This window comes from Trichechus manatus, unplaced genomic scaffold (assembly GCF_000243295.1).
Source record: "Trichechus manatus latirostris isolate Lorelei unplaced genomic scaffold, TriManLat1.0 scaffold00073, whole genome shotgun sequence".
Classification (NCBI taxonomy): domain Eukaryota; kingdom Metazoa; phylum Chordata; class Mammalia; order Sirenia; family Trichechidae; genus Trichechus; species Trichechus manatus.
The window spans coordinates 2646467-2673544 of NW_004444009.1; the positions used below are offsets into that span (position 1 = coordinate 2646467).

At 44.6% G+C, this 27078-nt stretch overlaps 1 protein-coding gene across 1 annotated transcript in view; it reads right to left on the minus strand.

Moving 5' to 3' along the window:
• The window catches only part of PHGDH (phosphoglycerate dehydrogenase), a 33029-nt gene extending 19246 nt beyond the window's left edge, over positions 1–13783 (minus strand). The window contains exons 1-3 of the mRNA XM_004380337.2: positions 13440–13783; positions 3320–3471; positions 1437–1502 (exon numbers count right to left, since the gene is read on the minus strand). Of these exons, the coding sequence (XP_004380394.1) occupies positions 1437–1502; positions 3320–3471; positions 13440–13577 (356 nt within the window). The 5' untranslated portion in view covers positions 13578–13783. The remainder of the gene's footprint in view (positions 1–1436; positions 1503–3319; positions 3472–13439) is intronic.
• Positions 13784–27078: the final 13295 nt, after the last annotated feature.

A 27078-nucleotide genomic window follows, 5' to 3' on the forward strand; every position in this document is an offset into this window, starting at 1 on the left:
TATTCGTGGCTACCAAACCTTTCCTTCCACCTCCAGAACAAAGTAATAGAATTAATTAGCTAGAAAGCTGCACTGGTATCCTTTCCCCATACTCAAAAAAATAAAACATCACTGAACTTATAACTCAAATGAAACCATGACACTAGGTCTCTACACTTCTCCAGGCTGAGACACACCCAGCCCCGATGTTCCAGATATACTCCAGAAGACCAGCTCAAGGTCCCCCTCAAGGCTGAGTTCCTTCTGCTATGCAAGTTGTCTTTTCCTCCCTTTCCCCAAACTCCCCTCTCCTTCACTGGTGGGTGAATATCATATTGAGGCAACCAGGGTCTGACACCTCAGGCAGAAATCCTGGCGAAAAGTTAGAACAAAGTTTAATTTAAATCCTTCCCCAGCGGGAGGAAGAACTGGTCTTGAGTTGGGGAACAAAGGATAATTTCCTTGGTCCCAGGAGGTTTCAGGCATGAAAAGTAAGGATTCTTGGCTGCCTAGAGCCCCCTGATTTAAGGATCCAAGGATCTTAGAAGGGACCTTCCTACTCTGCCCACTGGCTTCTTACCCTTCCATTGACCACAGAAATGCTCGAATTGCCTGTTCAACGGTAGTCCTCAATACGATCCTTTTGGCCAAATTAGTAGCCAGTACCAAAAGACTTATGCACATTATGTGTCAAGTTCATTTGGTTCCTAGGCTCTCCCACCCCCTATTCAACAGACCCACTCTTAAAGTTCAGTTAGCCCTTCACACCCCAGAACTCCTGTTGGAACAGTAAGACACTTGACCATTTGAGTCCCCTTGTGTTATCAATCCATGGGTAGACACAGGGATCCCGGGCAGCTTTTTGTTCCTTTGTACTACAATTCAGATTTGTAAGAACGGTGATAGAGGTATGGGGGTCACAAGAATCAGTGGGGGACATAGCTTCCTAAGTGAAATAACACTCGAGCTTAATCTTGAAGAACAAGCTCAGGTTGCCTAGACAAAGACAACAGGAAAGGATGTTCCAGGCAGCGGAAAAAGTGTTTGCAAGGCTTGGAGGCTAGAGAAGGCATGGTATGCCCAGAAACCTACTGCTATGGTGGTGTGTAGGATGGGCGTGGAAAGTGGAAGATGAGTAAGGAGAAACAGGAAGGGTTCAGATCAAGTCACGGAAACAATTATTTTCAAAATAAGCCTGGCCCTGGGTAATGAGAAGCAGACCTGTATCTCCTCCTCCTCTCCCCATCTGCAATCACTGGAACCTGAGAAGCCACTAACCTCTGTATGTTGGAGGAACCAGTATAATGAATGTTCAGCAGAAGGACTAACAGCCTCAAAGGTTCTCAGCAGTCTGAGCATTGCCAAGCTAAAATATTTCTATGCTTCTCTGGGTCCATTTGCTTGGCCAGCCGTGAGACACTCGAGAGACTGGCTTTGCTGAGAAGTCAGGGACTTACCTGGCCAGGCACATGATCATTCCACAGGTGAGCTCTGCAGCACTGAGGCTGTTCCCATTGGGGGTGCTACAGACCAAAGACAAGAGGGGACATCAGCGCACCCAGACACAGGACTCCAACTCTTGTCCCAAGAGAAATCCTCAAGTACACACTATATTACCTCTCTTGCTCCATGAGCTTACCTGTTCTTAGCACAAATCCCCAACCCATGTCACACACCAGATTCTCTGACGTATTTCTACCCAAATGTCAGGGCTGGAAGGAAACCTTCTCTGCCCTGGCTTCATGTTTCCATGTGGAGGAGACGCCATTAGAAAAACATGCCTGGCCTCTCTGTACTCAAATGTACTCTCTTCTCCCCAAGACAGAGAGGTGTCTCATGAAATTGGGAGATTCATGTGCGGCTCAGCCCTTGTAGCTATGCTCTCATTTCGGGATCTATCTAGAGAAAGCTCATGTTCCTTGCAGCTCCATGCCATCAATCTTACTAAGCCTGCACCCATGATGGGTGGGTTGTTATTGTTGCTCATAGTGACCCCATGTCACAAAGTAGAACTGCCCTATAGGGTTTTCTAGGCTGTAAAAACTTGACAAGAGCAGATCGCCAAGTTTTTCTCCTGTGGAGCTGCTGGGTAGGTTCAAACCACAAACCTTTTGGTTAGCAGCTGCACTCTTAACCATTGCACCATCAGGACTCTTTTCGATGGGTGGGTAAGTCTATCTAATTCAGAGGTAAGCCCACTGCTCACAGACCTACATCAAATTACCCAACTTGGCTTTTATTAGTAATAGAGCTGCTATTTTGATCTCCAACTATTTAACATCTCCACTCTCTCAACAAGTTATGAACTGAGAAAAGTGTTATTTACTAGCCTCCTCACACCCCAACACCCAGGACAATGGTGACTCTGCCCATTTTACAGAAAGGAGAATAGAGGTGGCAACCCACAAAGTCTTATTACTGGAAGAATTTAACACATATATTCACCCTCCTCCTTCCCCTACTACGTCTTTTCGTCTCTAGAAATGAAGGTTACAAGGAGAAAAAGTCAATAAGAGATCCCATAAAAGACATAAAAGGATTCTCAAAGTCTGTTTTCCCATAAGACCACCTGGCTTCCTGTTCTCCCCCGGCCAGCAGGCTGTGCAGGGAGGCGTGTAGAGGTGCAGGGTCTAGGGGCTGGCTATGTCCAGGGCAAGAATGGGTTATCGTTTAACATTTCTCTTGTTAGTTATTGACCTGAGGCAAATGACTGCTCAGTTAACCTCTGCCCTACAGGGGCATGTGGAGGGGGCTGGGGATAGCACTGCTGCACCGTCAAGGTGCCAGAACAGAAGCCAGAAATGAGGCGGACTCAACATTGGCATGCTGCATAACCTTTGCTCTGGGTTTCTGCAAAAGCAGTTCTAAAGGGGACCCTTTTCCTCTTGCACAATGAGTAGAGAAAGAGACAGGTGGCAGCTGGGCTCCAGAAGTGTGCAGGGAAGTGAGGAAGAGAAAGAATGTAGACTCACGGTACCTGCAGTGGTTGTATGTACATGCAAGGTGGAATAGAGCAGAGCTCATAAAAACCTGACTACAAACGGAACAAGAAGAGGTGGAGGGACAGAGCTGGAGCAGGGAATGCAGTTAAATTCACTAACATGCTTCTGATTCCCCCGCCAGACTGCAGATGTGCAAACTGTACATGGGGTGGTGTGTGAACCTTTTGAGATCACAAAGAGCCTCTACTTCAAATGGTTGGGAACCCCTGAGTGCTAAGCATTGATCGAAAGTCTGAACTCAGGGGCCGAGACCAAGTGTCCCCCAGCAGGTCTTCTAAGTCTGATTTGGCTTTCTCTCAGTCTATCTCCACACCAACCCTTTAGCCTCCACAACTTACTTCATGACCAGAACACCCTTCCTTGTCGCAGCCTCCAGATCCACGTTGTCCACGCCTGTGCCAGCCCTGCCCACCACCTGGAGCTTCTCTGCTGCATTGATGACATCAGCAGTCACCTTAGTGGCTGAGCGGATGATAAGGCCTTCACAGTCCTGAGGCAGGAGGAAAAACACCAGGGTTCACAAAGTTGGTCTGAGGGGCCTCCTAAAAACTCAGGCACATCGTCACTTACTCCCTAACAAGCAAGTCATTCACCTCGTTCCCCATTGCCATCCAATCAATTCTGACTCATGCTGACCCCATGTGACAGAGTAGAACTACTCCATAGGGTTTTCTTGGCTGCAATATTAATGGAAGAAGCAGATCACTAGGCCTTTCTTCTGTGGAGCCACCAGGGGGTTTGAACCACCAACCTCTAGGTTAGTAGTTGAGCACAAACTTTTGCACCACCTAGAGACCTTGATTTATTCCCAGACCCACACAAAGACTGTGATTACTGCTTGCTCACAGACTTCTTTGACATCTTCACTACAAATTGCAGAGAAATGTGGAGTAGGACTCATGTCATCTTCATTGAGAGTTCAGGAGATTGTAGCTCTAAGACCAAAAAAACCAGTTGCCATTGAGTTGATTCCAACTCATGGTGACCCCATGTGTGGCAGAGTAGAGCTGGGCTCCACAGGGTTTTCAATGGCTGATTTTTTGAAGGTAGAGCACCAGGCCTTTCTTCCAAGGCACCTTTGGGTGGAACTCCAAACTCCAACCTTTCAGTTACCAGCCAAGTGCGATAACCATTTGCACCACTTAGGGACTCCAGAGCTCTAAGACACCGAGTGCTTTACCTGACACTCTCCACATGTGGCAGCATCAGCTCTTGGGCTCTGGACTCCTGGCCCATCTCTTTCTAGACAGCACCACAATACCTGCCACCTTTGGGAGCACCCTAGGACCAGCTGGAGTGCAGTCTCTCCTTGATGTACCCTCAGCGCGTCCAGCAGACACACACTGGAAGTCAGGAACCATTTCCTATTCATCCTGTAACTCCTGCATACTGCTCTGCCCAAAGTGGGAGTTCCTGGATGCTGGCTGAATTTGAATATATTCAAGGAAAGGAAGGCAAATTGTTGTTGTAGGCACCTTCTTACAGGCTTTGCCATCAGTGGGGCCTGGGTTCGAATCCAAGCTCCAACCCTCACTAGCTATGAGCCTAGTTATAAATTTGAGCGTCAGCTTCTTCTTCCAGTGTGTAAGGAGGAAGTGAGATAGGACAGGTGAGCATCTGCCTCGAGATCTGGACCTGTTCAACAAACATCACTTCCTCCCCTAGACACTGAGCTCCTGAAGGGGAGAGGCAGATATAATTCTTTGATGGCCCCTATGTCTGGCACATGGAAGGCACTCAGTAAGTTAGTTGGCTGAATGTATAAAAGAAGTGAATGAAAGACACAATGGTAGTAAGAAAAACATTTCCTAAAGTAGAGAAAAAAGTAAGGTGTAGAAGGGAGAGAACAATTAAACTGGTATCTACTTGCTCAGAAACCCAGGCAATATTAGACTACAAAGATACACATGTGAAAAATAAGACTTTTTAAATCCATCATAGACACTTCACTTGAGCGAGCTATACCCCAATATAGTCTTCTTTAGGCTCATACAGAATCTTCTGATATCTTCCCACAATAAGGTTATTCTTTCCCTAACACCACATGAGAATCACCGAGATATTCAGCAGATGAACGAGTTCATACTCTACCCCAAACCTGCTGCCCCAGGTTGGTGAACAAGCAGCAAATGTTGATGTAAAATCACCAAGCTAGGAATCCCAAGGCCAGGGTTCTAGTCCTAGGTCTGCCAAGGACAGGTTGGGTCACTGTGGGCAAGTCACAGCACTCCCTACCCCTGGTCTCCATCTGCAAAAGGAGAGGGTTGGAGCAGATGGCCTGCAGGTCCCTGGCAGATCTAATCTGACACCCACCAGTGCAAGCCTCTGCATTTTCCCCAGTGGAGCGCTCAGCTGGATCCCACAAGAACCTTCTCTCTTCCCTCCGCACTGCATGGATTCTAGAAATGGAAAAAGGCCATGGGAACCCAGCTCCTAGGGTGAGGGCCCACACCATATTATCGTGCGCAAGCAGGGCCTAGAAGCAAGTTTGAACAGGCAGAGTCAAATATAGAGCACCTCCTACCAGAGAAGCAGGGAGAAATTCACCTCTGCTGAGGGAAGAAGGGGAATGAAGCTTATGCTGAAGCACAGAATATTTAAGTCTTAATGGGTTCTAAACACTGGAGTGGTCATTCGAGAGAGGGTGCAGAATTATTTCTCAGGAGGTGTTTAGAAGCTGGTTTCATGCCTCCTCACTGGTTGGGGTCTATGCCTGATCTCAGAGAGCTAGATGTAGGAGCCCTCGAGGGTATTCCAAGCCCTTTTACATCTGTTTCATATTTAGTTATACTCTCTCTGAACTGCAGTTTTGTCTCCTCAGCTATATTTTATGTTCCTAAGGCAAGGATTGGAGCCCTGGTGGTGCAATGGGTAAGAGTTCGGCTGCTAACCAAAAGGCTGGCAGTTCGAATCCACCAGCCACTCCTTGGAATCCCTATGAGGCAGCTGTACTCTGCCCTACAGGGTCGCTATAGTCGGAATCCACTCCATGGCAACAGATTTGTTTTTTTTTTTAGGCAAGGATTGTGCATGAAAACGTTTCCTCTCTCTGTATCCTTTACTGTTTCTCCACAGTATCAATCTCACCAACCTGTGCACATAAAGAGTTTATTGCACACTTTGTAGATGCCAGGCATTACACCAGGTGCTTTACATTATCGTCCCCACGACCCGAGAAGGGATATAATTATCCCCATTTTCCAGATGAAAAAAGGGAGTTTTCAACACTTAACCTGCCCGAGGTCACTCTTAAAGATTGAAAACCAGTCCAAGAACTGGGAAATTATTGCCATTGGCAAACTCTGAGCCTGTAACTAAGGAAGAGCTGGAGGGCCCGCCAAGATGTCAAAATGACGAGGCCAGAGCCAAGGTCCTAGTCAGTTACATTCAGAAACCTTAGAGGGCTCCAATTACTTTGTGTTAGGCACTGTGCTTCACAACAATCCTAAAAGACCGGTGTAATTGCCTCCATGTTACAGAAAAGGAAACTGGCCCTAAAGAGAAATTTTGGTAACTAGCTAAAGTCACAGAGCTAGGATGTGTCAGAAGTGGAATTGAACTCAAATGTGTTTAGTTCCAAAGTCTTAACTACCTACTGCTTCTACAAGAGGGTGCTCCTCCCTGCCCAGCCTGCCTGTTGAGGGAGGACAGAAACACGCACAAATGCCTCTGTACCTAAAAAGGCAAGCTGCCTCTGGAGCATAGACTAGCACAGCACATAGCTAATACTCAACAGAATATTCCCTTGAATGAATGAATTTAGTAATTTGAAAGGCCCATGGAACCCAACCCTCTCCATCTTCTTCCCCTAATAAAGCATGTCACATGACATGCCTGAAAATCCACCATTAGAAATCCTTTACCTTATCTACATGAGAGTGCTCATGAATTTTCCAGAATTTTTTGAAAAAGGAGAGCAAGTTGGGAGGGAGTCAGGGGAAGCAAGTTCTGAAATTGAAAAATTAATTGAGAGAATCTGTCTTAGTTTCTGAGTGCTGTTTTAAGAGAAATACTCCAAGTGGGTGGCTTTAAGGAACAGAAATTTCTTTTCTCACAATTCAGGAGGCTATTAAGTCCAAATTATGGGTACTGGCTCTAGGGGAAGGCGCTCTTTCTGTTGGCTCTGGGGAAAAATACTTGTCTCAGCTTCTGTAACCTCGGTTCCTCGGTTATCTCTACGTGTCATCTATCTTTCCCCCATTCGTGCTCTGCTACCTTCCATACCTAATCTTCTTTTTACATCTCAAAAAGTTTAAGACACACCCTACACTGATATGGGCTAATTAACATAAGAAAAAAACACCTTATTTCCAAACAGGATTATATCTACAGGTATAGGCGTTAGGATTCCAACACATATTTTGGGGTGGGGGGACACAATTCAACCCATAACAGAACCAAACAGGCACTAGCCAAACAGACCCATGTACATGTGGGGATTAGAAAATGATAAAGGTAGAAAGATTGAATTGATGGGGAAAGGAAAAACTATACAATAAACGGTTTTTGGAAAATTTAGGGGGAAAAAACATATCTAGATCCCTATTTCACTTCAGATTTTTTAAAAAACAGATGGATTCAATATTTAAAAAAATAGACATATTAGAAGAGAATGTAAGGGGATATTTTTATGATCCTAAAGCTGGGAAGCCTTTCATAGGCGGGGCACAAATCCCAGAAACCATAATAGGAAATAATAGCAAATTTAGTTACATTCAAAATTTAAATCCCTGTATGGAAAAAGGGCCCATAAACAAAGTTAAGGGGCAAGTGACAGGTTAGGTTTGATATGAAGAGACAAATCCTTGCAACATATACAACAAAAAAAAGATTCATATCCAAAATATGTTTATCAAGTCTTCCAACATTTCCTAAAATGATAAAGAACACAATAAAAATATAGTAAAAGTAACCAAACCCATTGCTGTTGAGTCAATTCCGATTCACAGCAACCCTATAGGACACAGTAGAACTTCCCCACAGGATTTCCAAGGAGCCCTGGTGGTGCAGCGGTGAAGAGCTCAGGCTGCTAACCAAGAGATTAGCAGTTCGAATCCACCAGCCACTCCTTGGAAACCCTATGGGGCAGTTCTACTCTGTCCTGTAGGGTGGCTATGAGTCGGAATTGACTCAACAGCAATGGGTAGGTAGGTAGGTAATCTTTACGGAAGCATACTGCCACATCTTTCTCCTGCAGAGTGGCTAGTGGGTTGGAACAGCCAACCTTTCGGTTATCAGCCGAGCATTTAACCGCTCCACCACCAGGGCTTCTTATAGAAATAGGCAATACACAGAAGAACTACAAAGTGGCCAGTAATTTACAGAAAAGACTCCTAAACACTAGCTATCAAGAAAACGTTTTCAGGCATCATATTGGCTAAAAAAATTGATAATATTCAGTGCTGGCGAGAGTGCGAGGAAAAAAGGATTATAAATCACATCATCTTTTTGGAGGACAATTTGGCAGCATATAAGCACATTGTAACATGCATTCCTTCACAACCAGCAATGACACTTTAGTTAATTAGTAACATGCTGAGGAAATAAAACCTCCTTCGAAGTGATCAGCCCAGGACTAAGGGTCAAAGTTCAACTGACAAGAAGAGGATGTGGACCATGGAGTCCTAATCTCATCACCTTGATCCAGTTCCTCTGGGCCCCGGGCTGCTCTGGATCCTCTACCTTCCCAATCACCCAATCATTCCCACAGAAAAGACTGCAGGCCTCCAGAATTCCACCCATCCTTGCAGCACAGAAACAACACTTAAAAAAAAAAAAAGAAAAAAAAAAGCAGACTCTCTTATCTATAGAAGGATCTCCCGTACAGAAATTTTACTGTCCAAACCAAAATCGTCCCATTACCATCAAGTCCATACCAACCCATTAAGATCCAATAGGACACAGTGAACTGCCCCATATGGTTTCCAAGGCTGTAATCTTTACCAAAGCAGACTGCCACATCTTTCTCCTGCACAGAGGCTGGTTGATCTGAACCACTAATCTTTCCGTAGCAGCCAAGCACTTAACCACTGCGCCACCAGGGCTCCTTATTTACCCTGTAGTCACTCTTTCCTTTTCCCTCAAGGGTGGTGTCTCTCAAACCAGCTTTCTTTGAAACCTGGAAGTCCGAAGAGTCTCCAATCACAGCAGAGAAGATGCCCATTTAAAACTTGCCTGTCTCAAGCAGGAATCTGCCTTGGGAGACACCACTCACCAGGTCCCACAAATAGAACTGGGCATCCCACATTGATCAGTTAACTAGCTTTCAAGGTCTCTTACAATCTCAACTACCCCTTCTATCCATTCATTCAGTCAACACATATTTATTGAGAGACTGTCTGCCAACCTATCTCCCACTGAGCCCTCAAACTTCTGCCCTCTCAGGCACTGTCCCTTCAAAGGCCATACATAACTCAACCTTCTACAACTTTGCTCTGTGAGCCTTCCCCAGTCCTCTACCTATGCAAACAATGACCTTTTTCAAATGCTCACATCCTCCATGAAGTTTACTGTGATTATAACCATCTGTCAGTTGGTCACACTATGGAGGTCTGCGTGTTGTGTTGCTGTGATGCTGGAAGCTACACCACCAGTATTTCAAATACCAGCAGGGTCACCATTGATGGGCAGGTTTCAGTAGAGCTTCCAGACTAAGACAGACTGTGAAGAAAGGCCTGGTGATCTACTTCCAAAAATTAGCCAATGAAATCCTTTGGATTACAACAGAATACTGTCTGATATAGTGCTAGAAGGTGAGCCTGCTAGGTTGGAAGGCACTCAAAATACACAGTGACCACAACAACTGACTTAAAAATACCAGTGATCACGAAGATTGTGCAGAACTGGCAATGTTTCATTCTGTTATGCACGCCACCTTGATGGCAACTAACTTTCTTCTCCGGCATCCCAAGATCCTCTCCTTCTCCTGGGCACTCCATGGGCAGGAATATTCTGTTGCTTACTGTTCTCTGCATGTTGGTTTGTGTCCTAGCCCAGGAGCTCTACAGGAACTCCCTACACTTTTGTGTCCTTCCTGGTTCCCCTGCCCCTCAGCTGCCCAGAGCTGGAAAACAGCAGGCCACTGTTCTGCTCGATTTACAGCTGTTCCTGACAAACTAAGCTAACTCAGCAGTAGAAATCCACTTAGGTTCCTCAAGTTCACACATGCTTTCTTTCCCAAGGATAATAGGCTTGGCCTTGGGGTAATTCTAACATTGCTGTGCCACTGACTTGAATTATAGGGGAACTCAATGAGAAGACAGCTATGCCCTATTTTGCAGAACATCCTGATTAACTGGGTGGTTAACTTTTGCAAACTAAATCCTAGTGTAAAAGTGCTGTTTAAAAAGAGTCTTTCAAAAGACGGACTCTTGCATGGAAATGTATTCCTTTCTTTATCTTTCTTAAAATTCTGAGATAAAGATACAAGTATCCTTCAATAAGTTAAATGCATTACCATTATTTAATTTAGTGAATCCTGACCAGCAATGCTATTTAATGAAACAGAATATATCAGAATGCATCATACGTAGATTAAGCTATTATTTCATGAAACTTTAGTGTGTGTGTATATATGTAAAACGTGCTTGTTTGTGTACACATGCATGTGTGTGCTGAGTTATGACATAAAGTGAATTTCTTATTGTGGGTCATGGTCAAAGTTTAAAAGACACTAATCAATAGTAAGATTATTTAAATCTGTTTTCCCACATATTAGGTTTATTTACGATGCAGCACCTGCTGATAAAGAGAGGTACATAACCTAAGATTTTTTTGAGTTCCAAAATGATGTTTTATTTTAAGCCAGTGTTTTTCAAATTTTAGACTGAGACTCACAGTAAGAAACATATTTTAAGTTGTGATACATATTAATATACCACACACACACCACTCAACCACATATATAATTGAAAGAAATTTCACAAAACAATACTTTGCCTTACTACCTTTATCGCTCTTGGATATTACCTATTTTGTTTTTTATAAACGCTGGTTATGACCTATTAAACGATTCCATTAACCACTAAAGAACTGTGACTTGCTCTAAGTCAGAAAAGCATCTTTCATGGGTACTGATTGTACTTTCTGACCATGGGGGGAAGAGGCGGAGCAAACTCTGCCTGCTCAGAATACAAAAGCATGAGAACTGAGGCCCCAGGCCAGTCCTAGTTCTAGCAATGATGCTAAAGCTTCCATAGTATTAAAAAAAATTTAATGGGGTAGGGGGAGGAAGGAGGCACTCCGGAGAATACCAAGGCATAATGTGAAAGTGAGAAGCCTTTAGTGGGCTGCTAAAGATTAACAGGTATTCTGAACCTAATGTTTTACAAAGACAAACAGAAAGGCAGAGCCAAACAGTCTACCAATGTCCAGCAGGCATAGTAGCCAATAAACAGCCCTCCTCTCCTGCCTGGAGTTTTCACTGATTTTAAAGAGTCCAAGTTTCAGTTCCAAGCTCCCAGTATTCACTTCATGGAAAACTTCCAAACAGGTGAGAGAACTATTCTGGCTGAATTCTGCCCTCACTCCTTCCCTGTCCCCAGCCCCTTTCTCCAGGGCCTAAGATTTCAAATTTCCATTAGAAAGCTGCAAAGCCCCTACTCATAGTCACTCTTCCCAACTTGCTGCCATAAGCGAGGGTCAGAAGCTGGCCTGCAGGCCACAGTAAAGCATTTCTGGTCATTTCTCAGAGCCAAGGCCACTGACACCATTCATTCGAGAAGGAAGGTAAGTAGCGTGAAGAGCCTTGCATACATCCAATCCTACCAGTGCTTCCAGGATCAGGTCTTGAAACGGTTGCCCACCAGGCCAGCCCATGATGGCACTCGCTTCTCTCTACACTTCCAGCAGGCAGAGGCAAGGCTGCTGAAGGTCTAATTTACCACTTAGGTACTGTGCCATCTCGTCATTCCATTGCTTCATGTGTGTTAGCCATGCTGCCTAACTAGACTACAAGCTTCTTGAAGGCTGAGTCCAGTCAGAGACCTCTGAGTACAAGACAGGGGCTGGAAAGCTGGATACAGCACCATGGTAGGTGGAGTCTGGGGTTTCATGGAGAAACAGCAGCAGACAGAAGGGCAGACAGGAGGGCACAGAAGTTTTGAGGGCCATTCCGTTGTGGCAAAGCTACCTCTGTGGGTTAAGGCAACCTGGTTAAGAGCACGACCAACGCCTTGAGTTGGAATCTACTACAAGGCAACCGGTTTGGTTTGGCTAAAACCCATAGCCATTGAGTTGATTCTGACTCACAGAGACCCTATATGGCAGAGTAGAACTGTCCCATATGGTTTCCAAGGAGCGGCTGGTGGATTGGAACTGCCGAAGTTTTAGTTAGCTGCTGAACTCTTTAACCACTGTGCAACCAGGGTGGGTATTCGCTGAGGCTGGAAGGAGGAGGCATTGCTGGGCGAGGCGAGAATGGGGGATGGGATAGGGTGGGGAAGTGCAGGAGCTAGAGTGCAAGGTTTACAAAATAAACGTCATTTTGGATAAAGCTACCAAACCTCGCAGGGCCTTTTCAAGCAAGGTAGATAAGATTTGAAGTAGATTATGCTCATTATGTATCACAACAAAAGGAGGTAAATTACTGAAAAATATTTGCTCGGAAAAACTTTCTGGGGGCGTTTGGGATTGACAGGATGCTAGTTAAGCCTTGTCATTCCAGATCAGCGATGAGACCGAAGGGACGCCCTCTGGCCTGGCCCGGGTAGGAGGCTGGGCCTGGACCCGAAGCGTGCAGCAGCCGCGTGGGTGGCGACTGCGTGGGCCGCGCGGGGATCTCACCGCGCCCCCTGCCCGCCCGGTTCCCTCAGAGCGCTCCCTGGAGGCCGAGGAGGAGGTGAAAGCTCGCAAGACTCTTGCATCAGATGAAAGGCGGGCACGGCGTTTGCTTCCCCAGCAGGGCCGCCTTCCCCTGCAGCTTCCTCAGCAGCCACGAGAAGGCTGGGACTCTGCCAGCATCCCCGCCCCCCTCAACCCCGGAAGGGTGAACTCGGTCGAGCGGGCCAGGACTTGATCCGGGAAGGGTCACCAGCCCCTGGGCTCCCTGGAGAAAGCCACTTTGGCGCCCCTCCCCCGGTGCCCCTGCCGCGCGTGGAGGAGAGGCAGCGCCCGGCTGCCAGGGCCACTGCGCGCAAAGGCGCTGGGGAGCCGCGCTGGCATCCCGCGAGCAGCCTCCAGGACCAGTTGGCGCAGCCTGCACTTTACAATGCCCGCGGGAGGTAAGCCAACGTGAAACACGTTGCGCCAAACTGAACGAAAAGTCTGCATCCTGCAGCCCGCCGCTGTTTGTTCCTCCCTTCCTCTTTCTCGTCCCTCCGAAGCCTCCAATTTCTGGAGGCCCGGGGACTGACTGATGGATACCGGGAAAAAGAGGGGGCGGAGGGATACTGGACCGGGCACGGCCACCAAAGTCGGCGGGGCATGGCTGGAGCCCGCGTCTTTTTCCACTCGCATTACCTGCAGCTCGGCTATCAGTTCCTCTTTACTCAGGTTCTGCTTCTCCACCACCTGCAGCCCTCCATCTTGCAAGATCTTCCTGCAGCAAGGGTCTAGGCTATCACTAATGAGTACTTTCCGTAGATTTGCAAAGGCCATTGCTGGAGTCGGCCTTGGAATCCGCTGCGCTCCCTTGACAGAAGAACAAAGCTGAGAAACTACTGCTGGGCCCAGAGAGCTCTTGTAACTGGCCAAGATTCTTGGTCTCCAGCTCGCGCTTTATCTCCCCGCCTCCTGCTACCACCTCCTTTCGATTGGACAGAAAAGCTCAAACTCTGGATGACTCCGCCTTCTCCTCGCGGTTCGAGCGTTACAGCTCACCGCCCATTTTATTGTTCTACCGAGATGAATCAATTTCTCAATCTCAGCCGAAGCCCTTCGCTACACCTGGTGCTCATATAAAAGCACAATTTACGCTGATTTAGCTGATTCACATCTGGAACAAACGAAAGAATATACTTTTGACCGTGAGAAAAATAGGTTTCATCTTTATTTTTCCCTTCCTAAAGGACTCATTAATTCCTTAACAAGCATTATTGAGCACAATTATTATGTGCAAGGCACTTTGCTAGATGCTGTAGAGGTAGCCTCCTTCCCTTCCTGGCCTAACACCCAAAAAACTCCTACAGACTCGCTATGAGTAGGAATCCAAGACTGTTATCTTTACCGAAGCAGACTGCCACATCTTTCTCCCTCAGAGCTGCTGATGGATTCAACCGCCAACCTTCGGGTTAGCAGCCAAACGCTTAACCACTGCACCACCAGGGCTCCTTGGCCTAACATCGAAGTGTATCAAACACACGGACACGGAAAACTAAATCGTTAAATGCAATTCAGAGCTATTTCTGAGATGCCACAAAGCAGCAAGCAATTACTTCTAAAAGGATAATACAATGAGTTTTAGAAAGCTAGGACCTGGGGCATTTCTAACACCCAGACTTTTTTGTTCAATTTCTGTATTCTCTTCCTTTTCCACTTCTCTAATTATAAAAAAGAAGAAAAGGAAAATTCGATATCAGCTATTGACCAAGGAGACACTTCCCAGCTCTTAAATCCTCTGTGCTTAAACCTCACAACAATGTGCTCTTCCATGCCCCATTTTATCAATTGGAAAATTCTGCTTTGGATTACTTAAAGTCACCTAGGATCTGAAGCCAGAGTCCCTGGGTGGTGCAAACAGTTAAAAGCTAGGCTGCTAACTGAAAGGTTGCAGGTTCCAGTCCACCCAGACGTGCGTTGGAAGATAGGCCTGGCGATCAGTCTACTTCTGGAAAATAAGCCACGGAAAACCCTATGGTGCCCAATTCTACTCTGACACACATGGAGTCACCATGAGTCCAAATCGACTCCAAGCCATCTAAAAAAAAAGAGAAAGGTTCCAAAGCAGAATCAGGGCTGCTCATTGTCAAATTAGAATTGAGCTTTATAGGCATATCCAGTCCCATTTAACCATTATGTCCGTTTGTGCTTTTCACGAAATTCAAATGCTGTATCCTTTTATCCTATAGACCTATGCAGTAACAATCCTACAAAGTTAGGAAAATTTTGGACTGATTATTTCTAGGCACCATAGCTTCCTAATCAGATTTTAGACCAAATCTCTCAATGGAAAAGAAGATAATTTGCCTATCCTATTTATCTGTTTGGATGAGTTATTATTCACACTTCCAGCATTCATGTGCGTTACATTTCTCTTTCTCTCAAGAGGTGCCCAACAGTCCTGGAAGTGCTACGGCAGACAGTAGACTTATCCCAGGAGGCTAAGGGAGGGGACTTAGAAGCACCCATTTTCGATACTATTTTTCTTGAACCCTTCACAGGATGGCCCCTGCTTTCACTCAATGTAGAATCCAAACCTTGCCATCTATAATATGTAATCCCATCCCTTTACATCAAGTCAAACTACATGGATATTTGAACTGAATCCAAAGGCCCTTCCATGCCTGATCATGCTGTGGATCGTTTTCTTTATTATTTATGCCCCACACACTTTCAAAATGATCCAGTTCACACAATGAGAGACACTTCTAAACATATTAGGAAAATATTAACAGGCAAGAGTCAAATAATTGTCTTGGGGGACATCTAGCTCAATTGGCATAGCATAGTTTATAAAGAAAATGTTCTACATCCTACTTTGGTGAGTAGTATCTGGGGTCTTAAAAGCTTGTAGCAGCCATCTAAGATACTCCACTGGTCCCACCCTGTCTGGAGCAAAGGAAAATGAAGAAAACCACAGACACAAGGGAAAGATTAGTTCAAAGGACTAATGGACCATGACTACCGCAGCTGCCACCAGACTGAATCCAGCACAGCTAGATGGTGCCCGGCTACTACCATCAACTTCTCTGACAGGGATCACAGTGGAGGGTCCCGGACAGAGCTGAAGATAAATGTAGAACAAAATTCTAACTCACAAAAAAAAAGACCAGACTTACTAGTCTGACAGAGACAGAAGAAATCCCAAGAGTATGGCTCTTGGATGCCTTTTTAATTCAGTACTGAAGTCACTCCTGAGGTTCACTCTTCAGCCAAAGATTAGACAGGGTCATAAAACAAAATGAGACTAAACGGGTACACCAGCCCAGGGGCAAGGATGAGAAGGCAGGAAAGGACAGGAAAGCTGGTAAGGGGGAACTCAGGGTCGAGAAGGGGAGAGTGTTGACATGTTGTGGGGTTGGCAACCAATGTCACAAAACAATATGTGTATTAATTGTTTAATGAGAAACTAGTTTGTTCTGTAAACCTTCATCTAAAGCACAATAAAAAATAAATAAATAAAATAATTTTTTAAAAAGTCCAATAATTTCCAGGTGGAAAGGAGAGTGTGTAATAACTTTTACCATAAAAAACTCTGAAGCGTTCCCTCCTCTTTTAAACTCCAAAAGCATTGATTGTCTTCAAGTTGTTGTTTGGTGCTTTGTGTAACATACATGTGAATATTGCATACCTCCTCCCCCCTACTGTCATTTCATTAAGATCAGAGATATGCCTTTATATCCCCCAGATGATATTGATGGTCCCTGGGTGGCACAAGTAGTTTGCAATCGGCTGCTAACCTAAAGGTTGGCAATTTGAACTCACCCAGTGGCTCTGTGGGAGAAAGGCCTGGTCAACTGCTTCTGTAAGAGATTACAGCCAAGAGAACCCTATGAAGCAGCTCTACTCTGTAACACCATGGAGTCACCATCAGTTAGACTTGATGGCAGTGGGTTTGTTTTTTTTTTTCCAATAGTGCCTAGCACAATGCTTTCCACATTATAGAAGCTCAAGAGGTTTCATTACAAAATTAATTTATTGAGCACCTACTATGAGCCAGGCACTGTGGCTTGATTTTTAGGGATAAGTTGATACGTAAGACAAAGACTCTTTCCTTAGAAAGAAAGAAACCCAGCAATCAAAGTATATCATAAGAATGTGCTGGAGGGCTTTGGGAGCAAAGAGGAGAACCACCTAGCACAACCTGGGGCACCAGGAAAGCTTACTAGCAAGGCTGCCTTTGAGCTGACCCTTTGACATTAATTGAAGGCAGCCACTCAGCAAGGCCCAGAGGGTACAAATATAAGTAGACTTAACCTGCCCTCAAGCCGCCTGAGATCAAGTACCTAATTTTGACAGCAGAATAGGAAGTAGCCAGGTGAAAAAGGCAGGACATTTACAAAGGCCCAGAGGGATGACTTCTCCACCAGCTGTAGGGGATAGCAGGGGGAGCTCAAGAGATCAGACTGCTACAGGGCCAGGGGCTGCTCTTGAAGGGCCTTGCCGGGCAAAGGAGTTTAAACATTACTCTAAAGACAGTACAGAGATGTTAAGCGATTTTTAGAAAGTGATATGATTAAATTTGCAGGCTGAGCTGAGAGGAAAATAATAATAATAAAAACAGTTGCCATGGAGTTCAACTACACTCCACAGTGTTTTCAAGACTATGACCTTTAGGAAGCAGATTGCCAGGACTTTCCTCCAAGGTGCCTCTGTGTGGGTTTGAACCACCAACCTTTCAGTTAGTAGTCCAGGTGCAGGTGGCTGAGCCTAAGGCACCCCCTCAATACTGCAAATGTAGATAATAATCCTCGCCACTCCCACCTCCCTGCAGCCTCCAACATCTAATTTTAAGATGAGGGTTTTTCTTTTATAATTGATTACAGGAGCAGGGGAGTTTTTCTCCTCCTGTGTTACTGCATCTATCCATAAAACAGGAGCTTTTTCCCTCTTTTGCCTTCTTGGAAGTATTAGCAGTAAGTCCCCCTATGCCTGCCCCCCACCCCTGGTAACCACTAATAAAGGCTGGTCTGTATACATTTGTCTTTTCTTGTCTTTTTATATAAGTGAGGTCATATAATATTTGTCCTTTTGTGACTAACTTATTTCACGCAGCATAATGACTTCAAGCTCCGTCCATATTGTAGCATGTATCAAGACTTCATTTCTCCTACTGGCTGAATAGTATTCCATTTTACGTTTGTACACTTTTTTTTTATCCATTCATCCATTGGTGGACATTCAGCTTGTTTCCACATTTTGGCTATTGTGAATACTGCTGCAATAAACATTGCTGTACAAGTCTCTGTTTGAGTCTCTTCTTTCAAGTGTTGGATCATGTGGTAGTTCTATCTTTAGTTTTTTGAGGAAGTGCCACTGTTTTTCCACAATGGCTGTACCATTTTGCATTCCCACCAGCAATGAATAAGTGTTCCAGTTTCCCCATATCCCCACCAACATTTGTTATTTCCTGGGTTTTTTGTTTGTTTGTTTGTTTGTTTGTTTGTTTGTTTAAATCTTAGCCATCCTAGGGGGAATGAGGAGCCCTGGTAGCACAGTGGTTAAAAACTAATCTGCTAACCAAAAGGTCAGCAGTTCGAATCCACCAACTGCTCCTGGAAACTCTAGCGGCCAGTTCTACCCTGTCCTATAGGGTATCTATGAGTCAGGATCAACTTGACGGCAACGGGTTTGGTTTTGGGTTTTTAGGCATGGTAAGGAGTCCTGGTAGAGTTGCTGAGTCAGAATCCACTCGACGGCCATGGGTTTGGTTTAGTTTGTTTAGGCATGGTAGGCACCCTGGTGGTGCAGTGGTTAAAAGCTTGCCTGCTAACCAAAAGGTCGGCAGTTCGAATCCACCAGCTGCTCCTTGGAAACACTATTGGACAATTCTACACTATCCTATAGGGTGGCTGCCAGTCGGAATCGACTCAACAGCAGCAGGTTTGGTTTGACTTCTTTTTTTAAGGCATGGTAACAAAATGCAAAATATCCATAAAAATAATATAAATATTTATTAAGCATTTTTAAGTCCTAGATAAGTATAACTAGTAAGTACAACAATCCTGTGGGGTAGGTACCACTATTATTCTCCTTTTACAGATGATAAATCTGAGACACACTGTCATATTTACCCCAACTTTACAATTTAGGGGAGACCTGATGGCACAGTGGTTAAAGCGCTCGGCTGCTAACTGAAACGTTGGCGGTTCACAACCACCAGCCATTCCATGGGAGAAAGATGTGGCAGTCTGCTTCCGTAAAGATGTACAGCCTTGGAAACCCTATGGGGCAGTTTTACTTTGTCCTATAGGGTTGCTATGAGTTGGAATCAACTCGACAGCAGTGGGTTACAATTTAGAGAAGTAAAATGATTTACCCAAAGTTGCACAGCAATAAGTGGCAAAGTTAGGATTATAACATTTCTTTAAATCTCTAGTTAAACTTCTAATTGTGCTGTCTTTCGAACTTTTCAGAATTAATCTAAAGTCCTGTTATGGATTGAATTGTGTCCCCCCAAAACATGTATTGGAATCCTAACCCCTATTCCTGTGGACATAATCCTGTTTGGGAATAGGGTTTCCTTTGTTATATTAATGAGACCGTACCAGGGTAGAATGTGTCCTAAACCTAATCACTTCTGAGTTATAAAAAGAGCAGATTAGACACAGACAAAGACACACACACACATACACACACACGGGAAGACAGATGCCATGTGAGAATAGCCAAGAAACCAAGGAACATCCAGGGCTGCCAGTAAGGAAGGAATTGACATGGCCAAGACCCTGATTTAGACTTTTAGCCTCCAGAACTGTGAGAAAATAAATTTCTGTTCTTTAAAGCCATCCACTTGTGGTATTTCTGTTACAGCAGAACTAGCAAACTAAGACAGGTCCTTCAAGATCTAAAAGATTATACTGAATACTAGAAACAACACAAAAGGCATGAAATGTTGTACGTATTGATGACAGGGATTCTGTGTTGCCTGGGAAGTTGTCTAAGACATTGGTATTTGCTGAAACATGTGAGTCTTAGTGTAATAGGCTGAAAAAGGCTTTCCAAAGATGTCCACATCCTGGTATTTGAAACCTGTCAATGTTACCTTGTATGGCAAAAGGGACTTTGCAGATGCGAATAAATGAAGACTCTTGAGATGGGAGATTATCCTGGATTATCTGGCTGGGCCTGATGTAATTACAGAGTCTTTATAAGAGGGATACAGGAAGAATCAGAGTCAGAAAGAAGGTTTTGAGATAACAGAAGCAAAGATTGGAGCGATATGCCTTAGGATGGAGGAAGAGGCTACAAGCCAAGGAATACAGACAGCTTCTAGAAACTGGAAAAGGCAAGGAAACAGATTCTCCACTAGAACCTCAAGAAGAAACACAGCCCTACTGACACCTTGATTTTAGCCCAGTGGAACTGATTTCAGACTCTGCCTCCAGAAATGTAAGAGAACAAGTCTGTGTTGTTTGAAGCCATCAAATTTGTGGTAATTTGTTAAGCAACAATAAAAAAAACAAACAAACTCATTGCTGTTGAGTTGATTCCAACCCATAGCAACCCTATAGGACAGAGTAGAATTGCTCCATAGGGTTTCCAAGGAGCAGCTAGTGGATTCAAACTGCTGATCTTTTGGTTAGCAGCTGAGCTCTTAACCACTCTGCCACCAGGGCTCCACAACAACAATAGGAAACTAATATACTTGACTGACAGGCAAAATGAAAACAATGAAACTTCATCCAGGACAGAGAGATTAAATAAAAAGAAATTTTAGAAGATAGAGAGGGTTGTTGTTGTTTAGGTGCCATTGAGTTGATGGTTCCAGCTCACAGCAACTCTGTGTTCAACAGAACAAAACACTGTCTCGTCCTGTGCCATCCTCACAATCATTGCTGTGTCTGAGCCCATTGCTGCAGCCACTGTGTCCATCCATCTCATAGACGGTCTTCCTCTTTTTCGCTGACCCTTTACTTTACCTAGCATGATGTCCTTCTCCAGGGACTGGTCCCTCCTGATAACGTGTGTTAAGTACATGAGACAAAATCTCGCTATCCTCCCTTCTAAGGAGCGTTCTGGCTATGTTTCTTCCAAGACAGATATGTTCATTCTTCTGGTAGTCCACAGTATATTCAATATTTTTTGCCACACCATAATTCAAAGGCGTCAATTCTTCTTAGGTCTTCCTTATTTGTTGTCCGGCTTTCACGTGCATATGAGGCAGTTGAAACTACCACAGCTTGGGTCAGGTGCACCTTAGTCCTCGAAGTGACATTGTTGCTTTTAACACTATAAAGAGGTCTTTTGCAGCAGATTTGCCCACTGCAATACGTCGTTTGATTTCTTGACTGCTGCTTCCATGGGTGTTGATTGTGGATTCGAGTAAAATGAAATCCTTGACAACGTCAATTTTTTCTCCTTTTATCATAATGTTGCTTATTGGTCCAGTTGTGAGGATTTTTGTTTCCTTTATATTGAGGTGCAATCCGTACTGAAGGCTGTAGTCTTTGATTTTCTTCAGTAAGTGTTTCAAGTCCTCTTCACTTTCAGCAAGCAAGGTTGTGTCATCTGCATATCACAGGTTGTTAATGAGTCTTCCTCCAATCCTAATGCCACCTTTTTCTTCATATAGTCCAACTTGTCGGATTATTTGCTCAGCATACAGATTGAATAAGTATGGTGAAATTCTACAACCCTGACACACACTTTTCCTGGTTTTAAACCATGCAGTATCCCTTTGTTCTTTTTGAATGGACCCCTTGCTTCTAAGTAGCCAGGGAATTTACTTTTTTTTTTTTTTTTTTAAATCCTGGAAAATTCCAGCTAAACCTGAAGTGAAATGGGATGTGTGGGATCAGAGACTCTCTCACCATCCCCTCCCCAGCCTACCCCTCAAGCGTCTATCTCCAAGAATAATTAGTTGATGATGATAAATGATGCTTAGGTGTCCATGAGTGGTGCAAATGGTTACTGAACTTAGCTACTAACTGAAAGGTTTGAGGTTGAGTCCACCCAGAGGCGTCTCGGAAGAAAGACACGGTGATCTACTTCTGAAAAATCAGCAACTGAAAACCCTATGGAGCATAGTTCTACTCTGACACCCATGGGATTGCCATGAGTAAAAGTTGACTAAATGGCAGCTAGTTTTTTTGAAGGGTATTTGAGGCAGGAGATGAGGGAGACAGAAAAGGAAGGACAATATGGTACCTTTCCCCAACCAGTTCAAAGGGCTGGACTTTGAACCATTGGAACATGGCACCATAGGCAAAATCTGAAAGACTTATTTAAGGGAAGGTATCCCTGAGACACAGGGGAATGCTGCTCTAGTGTTCTCAGGTGGCAAGGGGTAGAGAATGGAGGGGGTGCACTGTCCCCACTCCTCATTTATTCTTTCCATAGTCACTTTATCATTCAGTAACATGACATGCCAGGCAGGTGCTGAGGTCCTTGCTCTCACAGAGTTTACATCTAGTGGAGGTGACAAGCATTAATCAAATAATCACATAAATTAAGGTGTAATTATAACCTAGGATAAGTGTTATATAGAATTGGTTCTTTGAGAGTGTTTAACAAAAGAACCTAATCAAGACTTGGGTGGAGGTAGTGAAGCTCCAGCTGATATCTGAAGAAAGAGTAGGAGTTAACTAGTCCTTCTGAAACTTTCAGGAGGAGAGGGACAGAATGAAAAAGGGAGAAAATGTTTCAGACAGAGGGAACAGCGTGTGTGCAGATCCTTTGCAGGAGTTAAGGGTAGAGCATGGCATGCTCATGGAACTGAAAGAAGGCCAATGTAGCCAGAGTCCAGAGAGCAAGACATGCAAGAGCATTATAGTGGTACCTCCAGGACCTGTAGCAGCACCATTGGCAGGCTGCAGTGCGATTGCTTGTTTTCGTGTGGCCTTTCTCTCCATGGTATTGTAACTCCCACCCAAGTGATTGGGTGGGACTGTGCAAATAAGGTAATTGTGGCCCACCAAGGGGATTGGTCAGTTTTGTCATCCATTGGGCTTGAAAGAGAGTCAATTTCAGAGCAGAAGGAGGATCTCACCACCACTGTCATAGTTATAACATAAATATAACATAAATACCACAAGCGGATGGCTTTAATAAAGAGAAATTTATTCTCTCACAGTTTAGGAGGCTAGAAGTTCAAATTCAGGGTGCCGGCTCCAGGGGAAGGCTCTCTCTCTCTGTCAGCTCTGGGGAAGGTCTTTGTCATCAATCTTCCCTTGCTCTAGGAGCTTCACAATGCAGGGACCCTGAGTCCAAAGATGCACTCTGCTCCCGGCACTTCTTTCTTGGTGGCATAAGTTCCCTCTGTCTGTCTGCTCCCTTTTCTATTTTACATCTCAAAAGAGATTGACTCAAGATACAACCTAATCCTGTAGATTGACTCCTGCCTCAATAACATGACTGTCTCTAATCTTGCCTCATTAACATCATAGATATTAGGTTTTACAACAATAGGTTAATCACATCAGATCACAAAACGGTGGACAACCACACAATACTGGGAATCTTGGCCTAGCCAAGTTGACACACATTTTGGGGGGACACAATTCAATCCATAACAACCACCAAGGAAGAAGAGCCAAGAGCAGAGCATGTCCTTCGGACCCGGGATCCCTGTGCTCAGAAGCTCCTGGCACCAGGAGACTGAGAGAGAGCTGTAACATTGAGGAAGGCAAGACGTGGTGGCAGAGAAACTGCGGCAGGACAGACAGGCAGGAGATGGCACAGCAGGCTTCCCAGCCCACGGAGCTAGAGCTGAGCACCTTTCGGCAGGAAGATTGCTGGAGGAGTAGGGTGCCTCTGGGCATTTATCAGCAGAACTAAAAGAGCTTTGTAACACTTGCTTGAGCAAGGCAGAGGCTGAGGGGCCAGAGAAAGGCTTGCCTGTGGGCACAGCTGAAAAGAGGCTGTCCTGATGGAAGAACTGTATCCTGAGCATTCCTGAACCTGAATTGTAACCTGTTACTTCCCTAATAAACCCCATAACTGTGAGTATTGTCTGTGAGTTCTGTGTGTCCATTGCAATGAATTATCGAACTCAGCAGGGAAGTAGAGAGTGCTGTGGAAGCGTCAGTTGGTGTCAGAATTGGTAAAGATTGGAGAGAGAGGAGGTATGTCTGACCTCCACCTCATAGGAATCAGCCTTGCGCTGTTGATCTTGATTCTCCTTACTCTTCATGAAGTTAGAGGAGGTCAGACACCGCTACTGCCATTGCCAAGCCATTTTTACACAGGGATTGTGATGTTATCATAGCAAGCATCAACAGAGTAGCCAAAGGAAGGCAACCTTGAGCAGCTATGCAGGCAAGTAGGGCAAGAGTCAGGAAATTCAGACCTTCACTGTTCACTCCATTTAGACTGTAATGGAGAAGTCTGAGAGTGTGTAATTTACATCTAATTAAAAGCATTCTCTGTGGTTTGAGGTGTAGTCCTCTGTCACACATTTGAAGATTCAACCTTTATGTGATCAATACATAGAGGAGGTGCAGTTTGATCCATCAATGCTACGAAGGTCTATGAGAGGACTGAGTTGGGGAGGACTCCTGCACTGTCACTCCTTTAATGATTGCCAAGAACATAGGATCTGGAATTCAAGCTAAAATGCGCATCTCTAGATTAACACCAGAGAGAACATATCTTCCCATTTCATCTCCTGTCTTTCCCCAAAATGAATCAGAAAGACCTGTGCAGGGAAGACACTTTCCTCTAAAACCTCAGCATTTTCCACCAAAAACCTGGGCTCCAAGGTCAGACTGCCTCAAAATATACTGAGCCCAGGAATCCATACTGTGTTCGGTGCACAGAGAATTTCAGAATACAAATAAATACGGATGAGATGAGTTACAAATTAAAAGTCTCCATTTATTCAGTTTGCATTGACCTTACTGCAAGCATCAATCTTCCCCCCCCCAATTCTTCTAGTTTTATAGTCCATTTATTCAGTTTGCATTGACCTTACTACAAGCATCAATCTCCCCCCCCCACAATTCTTCTAGTTTTATAGTCCTTCCAAAAAGCAACCTCCCCATTCCTAATTCTGACCTTGGAATTACTCTTCTATCTTCTTAGGTTACTTTCTTACACTTTAAGGCCAGGGTTGCTGTATCTCCAAGCCTTCACATCCTCAAAGAGGCAAGATTCTTTTCTAACTGGACTAGTGTTCCACTTCTTGACTTCTGATAGGAACATTTAACCTTGCATTTTAGGGCAATCTGGAATAATTTCTTGATTAATTTATTCTGGTCTGGATTTATTCTTCTGTATTGGGTCCTGCCTTAGTTATCTAGTGCTGCTATAACAGAAATACTACAAATGAATGGCTTCAACAAACAGAAGTTTATTCTCTCACTTTTTAGTAGACTACAAGTCCAAATTCAGGGCATCAACTCCAGGGGAAGCCTTAATCTTATCTGTTGGCTCTGGAGGAAGGTCTTTTTCATCAATCTTCCACTAGTCTAGGAACTTTCCAGCACAAGGACCCCAGATCCAAAGGATGCACGCCCCGGCTCTGCTTTCTTGGTGGTATGAGGTCCCCATGTTCCTCTGCTCACTTCTCTCTTTTACATTTCAAAAGGGATTGGTTGAAGACGCAGTCTAGTCTTGTAGACTGAGTCCTGCCTCTTTAGCATAACTAGAAGAGGCTGCATAGGTCCGGCTCACTATTATTACTCCCCACTGCTAATCTCAACATTGTCTCATGATCTTGTTTTTCCCTCTGGTTCCAGTCTCTACAAAAGGTTTAAGATTAGACTTCTGGCAACATGGCAATCTAGGCAGAAGCACCATGCATTCCCTCCACTAAGCCAAACAGAAAACAGCAATCCTAAAACCCTAAGCATCAAATGAAGACAAAAAGAACTCAACCAAGCACCCTATGGAATAAGAAACTGACAGAGAATAGAGAGCGAGGAGAGGTACATGAACAGGACCTCTATCAGCTAAAGCAGCACAGATCCGCCATCTTGGACTCCTATCAGAGACGAGTGAACGGGGTAAGAGAAAGCAGCTTCACAGAGCTTCCAGCAGGAGACAGAACAACCGGTAACCAGCGATAGACACTTTCCCACCCCTCACCCTTCTTCACCCTGACTCGGTCTCCTCTGCTTCCCGTGGCCACAGTCTCTTGGCCAGGAAGCACCGGCTGCTTGGATTCCACCTGTCCACACTGGCCGACTCACTGAGTTCCATTTGTTGGCTGCTAGTGTTGCTTTTTTCCACTTCTTTTGATTTCTTCCTTACCTATCATCACCTCCCCCTCTTTTCTCTCAAATACCTTGCTCCGTGCGCCATCTTTGCTTCTTCCTGAAAGTCTGTGAAACTCCGCTCAAATATGAAACTGCTTCCAGGTCCGTGCTGCCACGCTGGTGGGATCCTAGGGTTTTTTTGTTGTTGTTTGTTTTGAATTGTTTGTTTTCTTTTTCTTTTCTCGAATTGGCAGCCTGTTCTGGCCGGACAGTACTGCGCAGCTTGTGACCTACCCCCTCAGCTTGCACAGACACACAGAGGGATCCCTGAAAGCATTTTTTTTTCGTATTTCTTTTTTCTGTTTTTTGGGAGATTTTTCTTGTTCTTTTTTTTAAATTTGTTTTATTTTCTTTTCCCTCATTTTCCCTTTTTGTCTTTCTTCATTACTCACTTTCTCGTCCCTATATCTTCCTTCTCTCCTTGTCCCCTGAATACATGGTGCTGAGTAAAACCTCTACGCCTTCTAGCCAGGCTATTCTTCAATGCATGGGAGCAACTACCCCAGACCTCGTAGCCACACTAGTGGGATCCCTGGGAGCTTTTCTTTTCTTTTTTCTTTCTAATTTTATTTATTCATTCTTTTCTTTTCTTTTTCTTCTTCTTCCATAGTTGTTTTTCTACATTTCATAGTCTCTCATCTCTCCACTCCAATGGCAAGCTCCCCTAGCATTCATTTTTGTTTGTATGTTTTTGGCTCCTATTCCTCTCTCCACTCACCCATACCATCTTAGCTCCACACATCACAATCTCCCCCTGATGTCCTGCCTACCTGCACTGTGCGCTTAACATCACACCACCAGGCAGCACAGGCATGGCATACCAGAACCTGCCCTGCACTAATTACTGACCTGCCCTGGTGGCTGCAGTAAATGCCACAAAAAAAACCCATCCAAGCAACACCTCTTCAGCTAGACCTGCCCTGCTGTACTATATCTGAGCAACTGACCCTGCTAATTGGAGAAAGAGGTGAAAAGAATAGTAACCACAGACAAGCAAACAACAAAGAACACACAGCACGCCTGCTCAGACATAGCCAAATTAAAAAAAAAGGATGAAACAAACAAATCCACAATCAATAAAC